This window comes from Pteronotus mesoamericanus, unplaced genomic scaffold, assembly GCF_021234165.1.
Source record: "Pteronotus mesoamericanus isolate MK-2021 breed Mesoamerican mustached bat unplaced genomic scaffold, CSHL_Meso_final scaffold_36, whole genome shotgun sequence".
NCBI classification, from domain to species: domain Eukaryota; kingdom Metazoa; phylum Chordata; class Mammalia; order Chiroptera; family Mormoopidae; genus Pteronotus; species Pteronotus mesoamericanus.
In genome coordinates, this window is record NW_026555313.1 from 22,093,092 (window position 1) to 22,109,291 (window position 16,200).

General features: G+C 46.7%; 1 protein-coding gene across 1 annotated transcript in view; it reads right to left on the reverse strand.

Moving 5' to 3' along the window:
• Window positions 1–16,200, reverse strand: part of DSCAML1 (DS cell adhesion molecule like 1) — a 343,723-nt gene that overhangs the window by 32,954 nt on the left and 294,569 nt on the right. Inside the window, exons 16-18 of the mRNA XM_054592323.1 lie at window positions 14,074–14,314; window positions 11,969–12,115; window positions 9,626–9,781 (exon numbers count right to left, since the gene is read on the reverse strand). Of these exons, the coding sequence (XP_054448298.1) occupies window positions 9,626–9,781; window positions 11,969–12,115; window positions 14,074–14,314 (544 nt within the window). The remainder of the gene's footprint in view (window positions 1–9,625; window positions 9,782–11,968; window positions 12,116–14,073; window positions 14,315–16,200) is intronic.

Genomic DNA, 16,200 nt, shown 5'->3' on the forward strand with positions numbered 1-16,200 from the left:
CATTTAAAGGGCCAACACAAAAATTGCAGTGGCAGCCACCCTCCTTGCTCTCTGGGTAGAGGCGGCAGCAGGGTGGGCTGGTGCCTGGGAAAAGACTGGTAAGGAAAACTTTGTGAAGAGAACTGAGAGGGCAGCTCGTGGAGCCCCAGTGATAACGCACCTCCCACTCTGCAGCTACCATCTCGCTCAGGCATAAGGGAATCAATTAACCAGACTTCTGTGCGCTCCGCACACAGCTTGTGCGGGTGTGAGCTGGGGGGCTAAGTGCAGACTGGCTGGGAGAGCTTTGAGGAGAGACTGGAGACGGAGGCGTTGGGGAAAGAATGGGAGGAAGAACCGGGGAGTCCCGACTCCCTCCCCATTCTGTAGTCTCCATTCTGGGCAGGCAGGGCGCTCCCCCAAAGAGGGAGAAGCAGGGCGCGCACAAACCAGACTGCCCGTGATTGCAACGCCCTCTGCACAGGTGGTGGATCCTTGGCCTAAGGGGTCACAGAACTGCACAGAGACCCCTGGGGAGGGACTGGAGACAGAGGTGTTGGGGAAAGAATGGGCGGAGGAACCAGGGACTCGCGACTCCTTCTCTTTTCCATAGTCTCCATTGTGCAGGAAGAGGACACACCCCCAAAGAGCCAAAAGCCGAAAAGCACACAACAGAGAGCCCAAAACCACCCAGTGCAGGCGCGCACCCTTGCGCCGAGTGGCCGGGAGGGTTGGCGAGTGTGTGTGTGGACCCGCGTGGGCTGGCAAGGGCTCGCGCCAGCTGGCAAGGCCTCCCACAGGTTGGCACCAATGGGGCCTGCGAGGGAGTGCACAGATTGGCGAGGGCAGGTGTAAATCGACCCCCATGGGCCCACGATTGCAGAGAGGTCCGCAGAAATAGTGGATACCCGGCCCAAGGGGTCACAGAGCCGCCCAGAGTCCCTGGAGGAGAGACTGGAGACAGGATTAACCAGAGAGTCCTGGAGCTGATTTCCTCCCATTTCTGTAGTCTCCATTTGGTGAGGGCAGGCAACACATCCAAAGAGCCAAAAGCGGGGAAAGCACACAATAGAAGACCCTAAACGGACCAGCGCCCCGGTGCCCGCCAGCCTGGGGGGCCAGACGAGTTCGCAAGGTCACGAAGAAGCCCCCTGGGCTGGGGCAAGCACACGTGAGCTCAGGCGGGCCAGGGATCCTGCCGGGCCAGGGAGCATGATCAAGGAGCTGGCATGAGAGTACAGAGCGATCCACAGAAATAGTGGATCCCTGGCCGAAGGGGTCACAGAGCTGCCCAAAGCAGGAGTCAGACACAGATAGTAGACTCCTGGAAGGCTCAAACAAACAACCCAAGGTCATATAGGGCCTACAACTGACATCACCAGAGGCAGGCCCAGAAAGAAAAGTAAAGGGAAATAAATAAATAAATAAATAAATAAATAAATAAATAAGACCTGCCTACTACCATAGAAGTTTAATGCACAAAGTCAGGAAATCTAGACGGCCCAATTGAAGCGGAAGCAAAAATAAATAAATAAATAGATAGATAAATAGATAAATAAATAACTTAACAGACTCTCACAAAAATGGGAAGAAAAAGAAGTTCCCCCCAAATGAGTGGAAAAGGGGACTCCCCACAGAGAGAGCTAAATGAAATAGAGGCAAGGGAACTATCAGATATTGAATTCAAAACAATGGTTGGTTCTAAGGAAGCTCAATGAGCTCAGCCAGCTCAAAGAGAACTATGAGAAACTGCAGAGAAACTATCAGGATCTTACAACAAACTATATCAACCTGGAAAAGGACATAGAAACTATCAAGAAGACACAAGAGGTTATGAAGAATACCATTTCTGAATTGAAGAACACAGTAGAAGGAATCCAAAGCAGGTTGGATGAAGCTGAGGATCGAATCAGAGAGCTGGAGGATAAGGTAGAAAAAAGCTCCCAGAAAGAGCAAGAAATGGAAAAAAGACTCAAAAAGAATGGAGAGGCATTTAGGGAAATGCAGGACAAGCTGAAACGCAATAATATCCGTATAATAGGGATACCAGAAGGAGAAGAGGAGGAACAAGGGATAGAGAACCTCCTCGAAAAAGTAATGATGGAAAATTTCCCTAATTTGAGGAGAGAAAAGGTCTCATGGATCCAGGAGGCACAGAGGACCCCACTCAAGAGGGACTCAAGGAGGTCCACTCCAAGACACATCATCATTAAAATGGCAACTATCAGAGACAAAGAGAGAATCCTCAAGGCAGCAAGGAAGAAGGAGAAAGTGACATACAAGGGGGCCCCGATACAGCTAGGAGCTGATTTCTCAACAGAAACACTACAGGCCAGAAAGGAATGGCAACAAATATTCCAAGCCATGAAAGGCAAAAGCCTGCAACTGAGAGGCTCTACCCAGCAAGGCTCTGCATTAAAAGGGAAGGCAAAATAAGGAATTTCCCCAACAAAAGAAGGCTAAAAGAATACACCTCCACCAAACCAGCACTGCAAGATATGCTAAAGGGACTGGTCTAAGAAGATGAAATAAAAAAGTGAGAAAGAGAGGAACACAGGTACAAAGGGAAAAAATGAATACCTATCAATAATAACTTTAAATGTAAGTTGGATTAAATGCTCCAATCAAAAGACATAGGGTAGCTGAAAGGATAAGAAAACATGACCTGCACATATGCTGCCTACAAGAGACCCACCTCAGAACAAAAGACCTACACAGATTGAAAGTAAAGGGATGGAAAAAAATATTCCAAGAAAATGAGCAAGAGAAAAATGCCAGGGTTGCCGTACTTGTATCAGACAAAGTAGATTTCAAAACACAGCCATAAAGAGAGACCAAGAGGGGCACTTTATAATACTTCAAGGAAGAATCTATCAAGAAGACATAAACATTGTAAACTTATATGCTCCCAATATAGGAGCCCCCAAGTATATAAGGAAATTGTTGGATGACTTCAAAAAAGATATAGACAGCAACACACTGATAGTAGGGGATTTCAACACCCCACTGTCAAAAATGGACAGATCTTCCAAACAAAACATTAATAAAGATATTGTGCAGCTGAATGACGCACTGAATCAAATAGACTTAACTGACATATATAGAACCTTTCATCCCAAAGAAGAAAAATACGCATTCTTTTCAAATGCCCATGGCAGTTTTTCAAAGATAGACCACATGATAGGACACAAAGCAAACCTCAGCAAATTCAGGAATATTGAAATACCAAGCTTTTTCTCAGACCGCAAGGGCTTGAAGCTGGAAATCAACCTCAAAGAAAAACCTCAAAAACTAGCAAACTCATGGAGACTGAACAATAGACTATTAAACAATGAATGGGTCAATAAGGAGGTCAAAGAAGAAATCAAAAAGTTTCTGGAAACAAACGATAACGAACACACAACAGTCCAAAACCTATGGGACACAGCAAAGGCAGTCCTGAGAGCGGAGTTCATAGCAATGCAGGCTTACCTAAGAAAGATAGAAACATTTCAAATAAAAGACGTAACACTACAACTTCAGGAACTGGAGAAACAACAACAACTAAACCCCAGAGCAAGTAGAAGGAAGGAAATAGTCAAGATTAGAGCAGAACTGAATGACATAGAGACGAAAAGAACAATTCAAAGGATCAACCAAGCCAGAAGCTGGTTCTTTGAAAAGATAAATAAAATTGACAAGCCTTTAAGCAGACTCATCAAGAAAAAAAGGGAGAGGACCCAAATTAATAATATCAGAAATGAAAGAGGAGAAATAACAACTGATAACACAGAAATGCGAAGGATTGTAAGAAATTACTACGAACAACTATATGCCAAGAAATTTGAAAGCCTGGGTGAAATGGACAAATTTCTAGAAAAATATAACCTCCCAACGCTGAATGAAGAAGAAGCAGAAAGCTTGAACAGACTGATAACAGCTGGTGAAATTGAAGCAGTAATGAAAAAAGTCCCAGCACACAAAAGCCCCGGATGGGACCGTTTCACAGGAGAATTTTACAAAACATTGAAGGAAGAGCTAACCCCTGTCCTTCTGAGGCTATTCCAAAGAGTCCAAGAAGAGGGAAGACTCCCACACTCTTTTTTATGAGGCCAGCATTACCCTAATCCCAAAACAGATAAAGACACAACAAAGAAAGAAGACTACAGGCCAATATCGCGGATGAACATAGACACTAGAATCCTCAACAAAATATCGGCAAACTGCATCCAGCAATACATTAAAAAGATCGTCCACCATGATCCAGTGGGATTCTGCCCAGGCATGTAAGGATGGTACAATATTCACAAATCAATAAATGTAGTACATCACATAAACAAAAGAAAGACAAAAACCACACGATCACATCAATAGATGTGGAAAAAGCATTTGATAAGGGACAGCCCCCATTTATGATAAAAACACTCAGTAAAGTGGGAATAAAGGGGGCATACCTCAACATAATAAAGGCCATATATGAAAAACCTACAGCCAACATCATACTCAACGGGCAGAAACTAAAAGCTTCCCCACTAAGATTGGGAAAAAGACAAGGTTGTCCGCTTTCACCACTTCTATTCAACATAGTAGTGGAAGTCCTAGCCACAGCGATCCGACAAGAAAAAGAAATAAATGTCATCCAAATTGGAAAGGAGGAAGTAACACTGTCATTGTTTGCACATGACATGATAGTGTACATAGAAAACCCCACAGATGCCACCAAAAAACCACTCGACCTAATAAGTGAATTTGGAAACACAACAGGATACAAGTCAACATTTAGAAATCAAAGGTATTTTTGTACACCAGCAATGAAATGTCAGAATCAGAAATCGGCGGGGCGGGGGGGGGGGGTGAACCATTTGCTATAGCAACAAGAAAAATAAAGTACCTAGGAATAAACTTAACCAAGGAGGTAAAAGACCTGTACTCAGAAAACTACACAACACTGAAGAAAGAAATCAAGGAAGACACAAATAAATGGAAGCATATACCGTATTCATGGATTGGAAGAATTAACATCATCAAAATTTCCATACCACCCTAAGTAATTTATAGATTCAACACATTCCCTGTTAAAATACCAGTGATGTATTTCACAGATATAGAACAAACATTTCAAAAATTTATATGGAACCATAAACAACCCTGAATAGCTGCAGCAATTTTGAGAAAGAAGAACAAAGTAGGAGGGATCACAGTACCTGACATCAAACTATATTCCAAGGCCACTGTAATCAAAACAGTCTGGTACTGGCATACAAGCAGACTCATAGATCAAGGAACAGAATAGAGAGCCCAGAAATAAACCCATGTCTCCATGGTCAATTAATATTCGACAAAGGGGACAGAAGCATAAAATGGAGTAAAAATAGCCTCTTCAACAAATGGTGTTGGGAGAGCTGGACAGCCACATGCAAAAAACTGAAATTTGACCGCCAACCCACACCATACACAAAAATAAACTCAAGATGGATAAAAGACTTCAATATAAGTTGCGACACCATGGAAGTCCTAGAATGGGACATAGGCAGGAAACTCTCAGATATTCCACGCAGCAATATTTTCACCGATATGTCTCCTAGAGCAAGAGACATAAAGGAAAGAATAAACAAATGGAACTTCATCAAAATGAGAAGCTTTTGCACGGTTAAAGGAAACATCAGCAAAAGGAAAAGGGAACCAACTGTATCGGAAAACATATTTGCCAATGATACCTCAGACAGGGGTTTGATCTACAAAATATATAAAGAACTCACACGCCTCCACTCCAAGAAGACAAACGATCCAATTAAAAAATGGGCAAAGGACCTGGACAGACACTTCTCCAAGGAGGACATACACAGGGCCCAGAGACATATGAAAAGATGCTCAGCATCACTAGACATCAGAGAGACGCAAATTAAAACCACAACGAGATCCCACTTCACACCAGTCAGAATGGCCATCATAAGCAAATCAACAAACAACAAAGAAGTGTTGGTGAGGTTGTGGAGGAAAGGGAACCCTAGTACACTGTTGGTGGGAATGCAGACTGATGCAACCACTGTGGAAAGCTGTTTGGAATTTCCTCGAAAAGCTAAAAACGGAACTGCCTTTTGACCCACCGATTCCACTGCTGAGATTATACCCTAAGAATCCAAAACACCAATTCAAAAGAACCTATGCACCCCAATGGTCATAGCAGCACAATTTATAAAAGCCTAGTGCTGGAAGCAACCTAAGTGCCCGTCAATAAATGAGTGGATCAAAAAAGTATGGTACATTTGCACAATGGAATACTGTGCAGCAGAAAGAAAGAAAGAGCTACTACCCTTTGCGACAGCATGGATGGAACTTGAGAGTATTATACTAAGTGAAATAAGCCAGGGGGTGAAAGACAAATACCATATGATCTCACCTATAAGTGGAATGTATCAACAGAACAAAGAAGCAAGAAAAATATAACCAGCAACATTGAAAGAAAAACGAAACCGGCAGTAACAAGAGGGAAGGAGGGAGGGGCGTAACAGGGAAAAACGGGGAAGGGTCAAATCAACGAATTTACAAAGGACCCATAGACAAAGCCAAAGTGGGGAAGATTGAGTGTGGGAGGTGGGTTGGGTTGGGCAGGGGCAAGTGGTGGTGGGAAAATGGAGACAAATGTATTTGAACAATAAAACAAAAAATATAAAAAACCCTGACATTTTTTAAATGATTAAATATATAATTAATCTCTGAGCTAGTTATACCACTCCTAAATATATGAATGGGGACCCTATAAAATCCTTAAATTTATAAAAAATTGTGTATTCTTACATGTTTAAATTTCAGTCATCTTCAAAGTACTCTCCATTTAATGCAATATACCTTTCAAGATGTTTTTTTCCACTGCTCAGAACAGTTTTTTTTCCGAGTTTGAATATTTTATTTTATTTTATTTTTATTTATTTTTTCAAATACATTTGTCTCCACCTTCCCCCCACCACTTTCCTGTGCCCCCTCCCCCCTCCCCCCTTCCTCTTTCAATTCTGCCTCTTTGGTTGTGTCCATGAGTCCTTGCTATATGTTCCTTGACTTTCCCCTTCCCTTCCTTTCCCCCCGCCCACCCCTCCCTCCTTCCCTCTTGTCTCTGTCAAAACAGTTTTTGAACTCACTGATTTTGATGCCTTTTAGCATTTTTGCCATTTTTTGTTTCACCTGTTACACATTGGCAAAACATTTCCCTGGAGGACTTTTTTCATCCAGAGAAACAAAAAAGTCACTTGAGGTGAGATCTGGTGAATAGGGAGGGTGGGGCACAGGGGATCCTGCCGTTTTGGGTCAAAAACTTCTGAGTTAGCACAGCATAGACAGGTGTGCTCATAAATCACCCATCAAGAAATGGGCAAGCTTATTGAAGGAGTCTTAAAAAAAATTCACTGAAGTGAAACGCAGCTTCTCACAACTGTGCCAGTTGGTACACTGATACAGATGGGTTCTAGAACACTCACCTAGTAGGGGAAACCTGTACTACAAGGGGCCTGCCCTCCAGAAGAGAATTCCAGTTTTTTGTTGGGTCCTCCCTTGTATAACCAAGAGAAACGAAGACATTGATACAAATAAAAACGTGTACACAGATATTGATAGCAGTGTTATTCATTAATTGCCAAAAGGTGGAAATAACCCATCTGTTCATCATAATTTTATGAATACACAAATTGTGGCATTTTCATACAATGGAATATTATTTGACTACAAAAAACTAATGAGGTACTATTAAATGCTCAATATGAATGAACAGTAAAAACGGGCTGAGTTACAGATGCCAGACATAAAAGAGCACATATTATATGATTCCATTCATGTGAAATTTCCAGAATAGGCAGATCCCTGGAGTTAGAAAGTACTTTATGGTTTGCTTAGGACTGGGGGAATGAAGAGATAGGAGGGTAATAGCTAAAGAGCACAGTTTGTTTCTGAGGTTATGAGAATGTTCCAAAATCGACAGATAGTTGTACATATCCGAATATACTATTTTAAAAACTGTTGACATGTACACTTTATGTAAGTAAATTGTATGGGCTGTGAGTTATATCTTAGAGAAACTGTTTTTGAAGAGAGCGTATTGTATGATTGTTCACTGGCCAGTATATATCACTTACGTGTTGCTGAGGCCAGGTGGGATGAAGAAAAAGAACAGAAATTTAAGTAACCTGCCAATAACTGGCAGGACTGAAGCATGCATGTCTGCAGTGTGTGCCAGTGCCCCTTCCGCTCTGTGAAGCTGCTGCCTGGGGGCCTGGCCCTGCCTGTGTGTATCGTGTGTGTGGCTCTGGAGGCAGCTCTAGACTCCCTGGGAAGGTGCTCCTGGCCTCTGGATTCCCTGGTGGGGCCTCATCTTGATCAGCTAAACACACAGGCAGGTGCTGTGGCTCAGGCATTGCATTGGAATAGGATGTAGGGAGTCTGGGGGCCTGAGTGGTTCACTTCTAGAGGCTGCCTGTGTGTGTGACCCCGGGCACTGGAAGGGGCCGGGCTCTGAGCACCATCCTAGTTCAGTCTCTACAATAAGAGCAGGTGGCTCTGCCTGGAGCTGTCCCAAGAAGCCCTGACTGGGGGGATTAATGACAGGAAAAGTAGGGCAGGCAGGCTGGTAAATATTTAATTGCTCAGAGTTTAAGGTGGGGAAGGACCAATCTGATGGAAAGGGAGGGGCTTGGGAAGAATGGGGAGCATTAAGCTGGAAACTGATCTGGTCCCTGAGCACCTGGCTTCTCTCGGAACTTCTCCGCCACTACTCTCAGCCTGAGTCATTTTTACCCCCAACTCCTCTAACCCCAGTACCTTTTGGTAAATTGTATGGGTAGGACCTAGACTTTGGAAAAACTGAGACTAAGTGGGAAGGAAGCCATAACACCAACAGTGTCTACTGTTTAAGTGCCCATTGTGGGCCAGCCGCTTTTCCCATAGATCAGCTCTTCTAAAAATATAGTACCTGGCTCAGAATGTTACAGAACCAACTACAGCACGGGGTTGGGGTGGGGTGAGGAGTGCAGCTCTGGCCCTGGAGAGAAGTCTGGCCCTTCTCCCAATCTGTTTTCTCCAGGATTGACCCAGCTCCCATTCTCCCCACAACCCCTTATTTTGTTACTCCACCCTTAAGTTTTGGCTCCTTATCTCTGGTTTTCCTCCAGTTCTGCCTCCATGGAGAGGGGCTCTGAGACCATAGCTCCAAATGGAGGCACATCCCATTCCCTCCCTGAGAGACCCCCAGCACACCCGAGTACATTCTGGGGCCTCTGCAGGGCGACTGCCAAGTACCTAACCCGGAGTGTATGGGTGATGCTCTTGTTCCCCCTCAACCTCAAACTTCCATATCCAGAGGAAGCCAGGCTGAAACTTGCAGGGGATCAGGTGCCACAAAAAGGGTGCCCTTGGGGTGGGGCTAGGAGGAGATGCTTTCGTGGGGTTATGGCTGCTTCTATGTTTATGAGTCCCAGAACGTTTTACCACCACCCACTGTATGCTGTTTCTCCCAAAGCAGGGTCCCAGAGCTCTCGAAGGGACAAGAGGAAGGATGGTGCTCTGCTCTTGCCCTTTTTCTCCAGTGGGGTGGGCAGTGAATGGCTCAAAGGCATGCTCAGCAACAGGCCCTGGAGAGCCTGCCCCTCAGGCTGGGGCCCAGTGGCCTGAGGCAGACACTCACCGTCCTCCTTGGTCTGGATGTAGAGCACACTGCTGCGCACGCCATCCCCAGCCTGGGTGTAGGCCAGCACCTGCACACTGTAGTTGGTGAACTTCTCCATGCCTCGCAGCTCCACCTGCTCCCGTGTGGTCGTGATGTTCTGCATCTCGCCCCACTCTGCCAGAGATAAGCAGCCTCTGAATGCAGCCTGGACGGGCTGTGCCATGGTCTCTCTGCCACCCTTCCGCCAGCCTTGTCTCTAGTTAGGCCTGCTTCACTGGGCACAGTCTTCGACTCTAGTACTCTACCTCAAGGTACAGGGGGCTGGATTTGGGGCACTGCTTCCAGGCCAAACCTCTCCTCAAGTGGCCCTACCAGGTTGAACAGCATTTGCTGACCTGCTCTCAGCACCCAGCTGACCTTCCACCAAATTCAATTTAATACTCTCCCTTTAGAATACTTCCATGTCTTCATCTCTCTGAGCAACAGTTCCCCCTCAGCTATCCAACCTCCTCTTCATATGAGGGAGCCCAGGAGCGGCTTGGATATGGAGGGGAGCCCACACCAGGCAGGACAGTCACAGCCATTCTTTTTGCTGCCCCAGAGCCTACTGGGGCTCTCAGCTATCCCTAGGCTGTGTATCAACCTGGGGCTATATGGAAAGGCTGAGGCTGCACTGGACTGCTCCTGGGCCAGCGTCCTGAGCTCTCTCTCAATAGTGAGAAAGGGCCTGGTCTTCTTTCTACTCAATGAGGACCCATCATCTCGGCTATACAAAGGAACTTGCCATCAACTGAAGAAAAGCTTAGGGAGAGGGTCCCACAGGAGGGCCAGAGTCTGAGAAGGAGGAAAAGAGACAGGCATCTGAGCTACCAGCTCTCCCACTGGGGCTCCTGGGTTTGGAGAAAGGCAGGCCCAGACACTGGCTGAGGACAAGCCTTGTGGAAGCCAAGTTCTGCAAAACTACCTCAGCACCTTGCCAGGACCCAGGTGCAGGCAAAGGGTCCCAGACGAGGGACTGGTCCAGGGGAGGGCAGCAGCCTGCCAGGGTCTGGAGGTCAGTTCGGGGGACCTTGGAGGCCTGAGCAGGGGACCTTCCTTTTCCAGGAGGTCAGAAACCAGGGCAGACCCACCTAGGACTGGAGCCAGAGAAATACCCACAAGAGATTCTTCGGGGAAGAGGACAGGGCAGAGACATTGGAGAGGCCATGGCCTTCCTCACCTGAAGGTGTGAGCTGGGGAAGCCTGCAGGCTTAGAAAAGAGGAAGCACATTCTGAAAAATGAGGGGCTGCCTGTTACCTGACTCAACACAGATACAAGGGCATCTCACAGTGTAAGAACCTGGGAGACCCTGAGATCAAATCCCTGAGATCCAGACTTCTGTGTTTTTGGAGAAGGCAATGGAGGTGGTGAAAGTGGGAAGACAATCCTATTGGCAGTGTGTCCAGGCAGAGCAGAAGTCAGGTGGGGAAGGGGAGGGCAGCTGCTCTGGAGAAATGCTGTGAACTGGCCTCCTAGGGCCTCCAGGAAAAAAGGCAGGGGCCAGGGCTGGGGGCAGAAGTGTTAGCACTTGGGGAACAAACTCACTGTAGCCCTTTGTGACCCCAGCAGAACATTTCCTAGCTCGGGGTGCTGGGCCTCTGGCTGGCATGATTGCAGACTTCCTGTTCAGTGCCAGGGCTGTGTACCCCAGCAGACAGGGCCCGGTTTCTTTGTTGGGCTACACAATCCTGTTTGGACCAGAGCATCCAGAAAAGGAGGGCACCCAAAGGGCTGGGACACTGTCTTGGTTTTTCTCCCTCTGCCGTTCTTGCCCCTAGCTCCACATGGGCTCTTGACTACCGTTCTCCTTGGCACGTACTGCATGTCTCACTGCCTGGGCAAGGTGCAGTTGGCTCCTGGGTCCTGAAGACCCTGCTTCCTCTTCTTGCCCTCTTAGCCCTAGATGGTGAGGGCTTCCTGCTGGTGCTGCTCTCAACCTTCCTCCACACCCTCTGCAAGCAGTGCCTTTGTCATTAAACTCTCTTCAATGGCCCCTTTTGGGTATGCCACTATACCCTGCTGGGACCCTGACTGATTTGGGCATAAAAGCCTCATATCAACACACATTATATTAGGAATGCAAATATGCCCCTATGACCCCTCAAATCATTCCTAAACATACTGCTGTCTAGGAGCAGCTGGTGTTCCTCCCACCTTCCATAAGGCAACCCTGGTCCCTGGATAAAATGTGCAGAAGAGGGAGGCTGCACTTCTAGTTGACATACTTCAGGAATGTGCTCAGCTCTAACTAAGCATGAGCTCAGATGCCACCCCTGGTACCCCTCACCTTGAGTCCCGGCCATCACTCCCAGCAGACTCACCCCCATCAATGTAGAGTGACCAGAAGATGACCCGATAGCCTTTGAGGACACCATTGAGAGTGCTTCGTGGGGGCTCTGACCAGGAGATGACAGCCACGTCAGAAGTGATGGACAAGGCCCGGACATTCTCAGGGGGCTGGCTGGGCACTGTATGGGGTGAAGGAAGAACCCAAGGACCCAGTCAGGGAGGTACAACACCACATACATGTCCCAGGCCAGGCCCTGCTGCCCAGCCAGAGGAGCTTCAGGTTGAAAAACTGAAAGGACATCTTGACTCAGTGAGTAATTCGAGTTTGGGCCAAGAAGTGAACTGAATCTCATTGCCAGGATATTTGGGTAAATCGAGATCTTTAAGGACTTGTTTCCTTGTCCCTTAGGGGGCATATCCCTAGTCCTGGGTAAGTGCTGGGGGAGGAAAGAGATGAACTCCGGGCATGAGCCCCCAGGAATTCACCAATGGGCACCACAGCCCAGGGCATCCATCTCTGCTGGACATAACAGAGCCTAGAAGACCTCCAAGCTGACCCTGGAAGTCCCTGTGATTAATGATCTTGTCTGATGACTGCCAGCCCTTCAGTGTCACCTGACCAGGGCATCTGAGCCAAGGCCTGGGTCTATGGACCCTTGTGTCCTTGTGCCAAGCTAAAGGGAAGGAAAAGAAGGAAAGAGGATTTCAGTTAACCCTGGTGAAAGGGAAAAGAAGTTCCATAGATACCTTTGGGACTTCTGGGACCATTACACCTCTGTCCTTGTCCCTGCACATGAACACACCCAAATGTCTTTGATGATTGATAGGAGAACACTGAGACCAACTTAGGTCGTCTGCCCTGCCTTTAGCCTTCTCCCTGTGAGAGCTACATTTGAGCTTAACCTAAGTTCCACTCCCAGATTGGTCTGGTACACCTTGCTATTTCTGAGATGACAAAGGGTGGGGACACCAGACCCCAGGAGCCACCTTGGCTATAGAGAACTTGCGTGGCACTTCCTGCTGGCTTCCAAGAAGCCAGAGGGCAAAGGGAAAGGCCTCGTCTGCTTCGCTTTCAGTGGGAGAAGGGAGGCCCAGGCTGAATGGAAGATAATTAGATCCTGTTACCCCACAAGAGGCAACTCTAATTTTTATGAGCATTTAAATGATAATATATCATCCTAACGATCCTCTTTGACAATGATTATTGTTTCGTATTACTTAGGTGTAAAAATATAAGCACCATGTAATTAGGGACCCAGTGTAATAAACTAATACAGATAGCCCGTTTGAACAAAATGAAGGTAATATAATTATGGAAAAGACACTATTGCTAAAGCAGGGGCCCTTGAATACCCCGGGAGGAGCGCTAATATTGCCAGGAAACGATCGGGTGCTGACAGGCTAACGAGGGCCTTAATTAAGGATGAAAAACTGCTGAGCACAGGCTGCTGGAAACTTTCTTCCTCCCTTCTGTTTGTAAAAGGACTCCCAAGCCCATGCACATCTATCCTTGCTGGAAATTCCCCAACCCCCAAAGCAGGGGAGGTGGTGCCCTAATGGAGGCCAGAGGTGGACCTGCTCTGGCTGTTTCCTGGCATGGCCCTGGGTGGATGGGAGCTAGTGTTTGTTGGACACACTAGTGTGGACTCTGGACAGCTGTTCCCCTGGATGTACCTTTCCCATGCATCTTGCGTTCACATCACTGGGTCCTGCATCCAGGCTTGCTTCCATGCAAGAGGGCAATCATAGGGTGTAAAGGAAAGAGCATGGGGAGAGAGATGGATGAAGGCCAGAACAAAGGAGGAAGGAAAGGTGGAGAGAGAAGCATGGATGGAGAATGCAAAGAAAGGTGCTCACATGGGCCAACAGGTCAAAAGATAGACTAATGGGCAGAGCATCAGCAAGTGATGGATAGAGAGCCAGCCAAATGAACTGAGAGGCCTGGGGTGCTCAACAGACCAAGCATTGCTCAAGGAGCCAGTGGGAAAGACGAGATGCAGGGACCCAGGGAGCCTGTGTGGACCACAAGACTGTGATGGGGCCCAGGAATGATGGAAGGGTCTCAAGCACACCCTGGCTCCTCTACTTCTGCCTATGGCCCAGATCTGTACCCTTTACCCTCTGCTGGTACCCTCACCATCCTCCAGGGTGGTGGCATTGATCTCACTGGACGAGGGTCCCGTGCCAGCTCGATTGAAGGCCTGAACCACCACCCCATATTGGGCGAACTTCTTGAGGTTGTCCAGGGTGTAGACCTCACTGTCCCCAGTGGCTTTCATCTCCACGATGCTATACTGCCCATTGCTGCCAGGACTGTTCTCTCTGTAGCCGATCTGGTAGCCCCGGATCACGCCATTCTGTAGCTCCTTCTTGGGCGCCTGTGAGTATGGGGTGGGGAGGGGAGACAAGACACAATGACACTCTGAGACAAGGCTCTTAAAACCAAAGTCAGATCATGTCCCTCCTCTGCTCCCAACCCTTCAAAGGCTCCCATTTCACTCAGAGTGAAAGCCCATGTCCTTATAATGGCTAAACAACCCTATGTGATCTGACCCGCATTACCTCTTGGACCCATCTCCTGTCCCCTATGCTTGCTACACTCCAAAACACTGGCCTCTTTGCTGTTCACAACACACAGGGAACACTCTTTCCTTGGATAGCCATGCCTCCTTGCCTCTGTGGTGTCCCTCCTGAAATCCCCATTCTTACAGAGGCCTTCCTCAAGCTTTTATGTCAGATTGCACCCTGACCTCTGTTCAGCACTCCTGACATTTCTTCTGGCTTTGTTTTTCTCATCAACACTAACATCATCTGACATTCTATATATTTTCTTATGTGTTGACTATCCATGTAAGTTCCATGAGGATGAGGATGTTGTCTGTTTTGTTTCCTGCCATTCTCTCAGTATTAGAATGGTGCCTGGCTTGTAGTAGGCCCTCAATACGTATTTGTTGAATGAATGAAAGAGTGAATGAATAATGAATGAATGAATGAATGAAGACATCATTTGGCATGGGCTCAGGAGTCTGGGAGAAATAGAACAGCAGACAAAAAGTAAACAGATGGAGAGGGAGGGGAGCAATTACTGGTAGTTTTAATAAAAAGAAAGAGTTTGAAGATATCACTTCATACCCACTAGGTGGCTGTTATCAAAAAATGTCAAATAACAAGTGTTAGTGAGGATTTGGAGAAGTTGGAAGCCTTGTGCACTCTGGGTGGAAATGTAAATGTGGTGGCCATTGTGGAAAACAGTTTGGCAGTTCTTCATAAAGTTAAACATAGAATTACCACATGATCCAGCAATTCCACTTCTGAGGATATACCCAAAGGAATTGAAAGCAGGGACACAGGCAGATAGTCATACACCCATGTTCATAGCAGCATTATTCTCAGTAGCCAAAAGGTGGAATCAACAGACGAATGGATAAAAAATGTGATATATCCATACAAAGGAATATTATTTGGCCTTAAAAAGAAGGGAAATTTGATACATGCTGCAATATGGTGGACCTTGAAGATATTATGCTAAGAGAAATAAACAAGACAAAAAAGACAAATATTGTATGGCACTACTTCTATGAGGTACCTGGAGTAGACAAATTCACAGAGATAGAAAGTAGAATAGAGGTTATGAAGAGCTGGGGTTGGGTGGACAGGAGTTATTTTTTTATGGGAACAGGGTTTCTGTTTGGGAAGATGAAAAAGTTCTGGAGATGAACAGTGGTGAAGGTTGCACAACATTATGAATGTATTTAATGCCACTAAACTATACACATAAACATGGTTAAAATGGCAAATTTTATGTTTATAAAATAGTATTTACATTTTACAAATGAAAAAAGCCTTTGACTTTCATGTGAGCCCAGCCACTGTGGGAGCATGCAGCTAGATTCCCCCCAACATCCTGGCCATGGGCTGGGCTCTGCTGAGGCCTGAGGTCTGCAGCCAGCTCCCAGATGGAATGACAGAGATGGGCAAGGACATGTGGTAGGGAGGCGGTGTTTGGGAGCTCAGGCTAGGGTGGCAGGAATGAAGGACTGATTCCATTCAGCTGGCGAATGGAGAAATCTCCACGGGCATCAGTCTGGGGAGTGGAAAACATATTTTAACTCCAAGCTTGAACCCTGACACAGACATTCTCTCTCTCTCTCTCTCTCTCTCTCTCACACACACACACACACACACACACACACACACCCACACACACACACTCATGCACACACGATCCCAATATATTTCCTCACATTTAAAACCATGAACATGC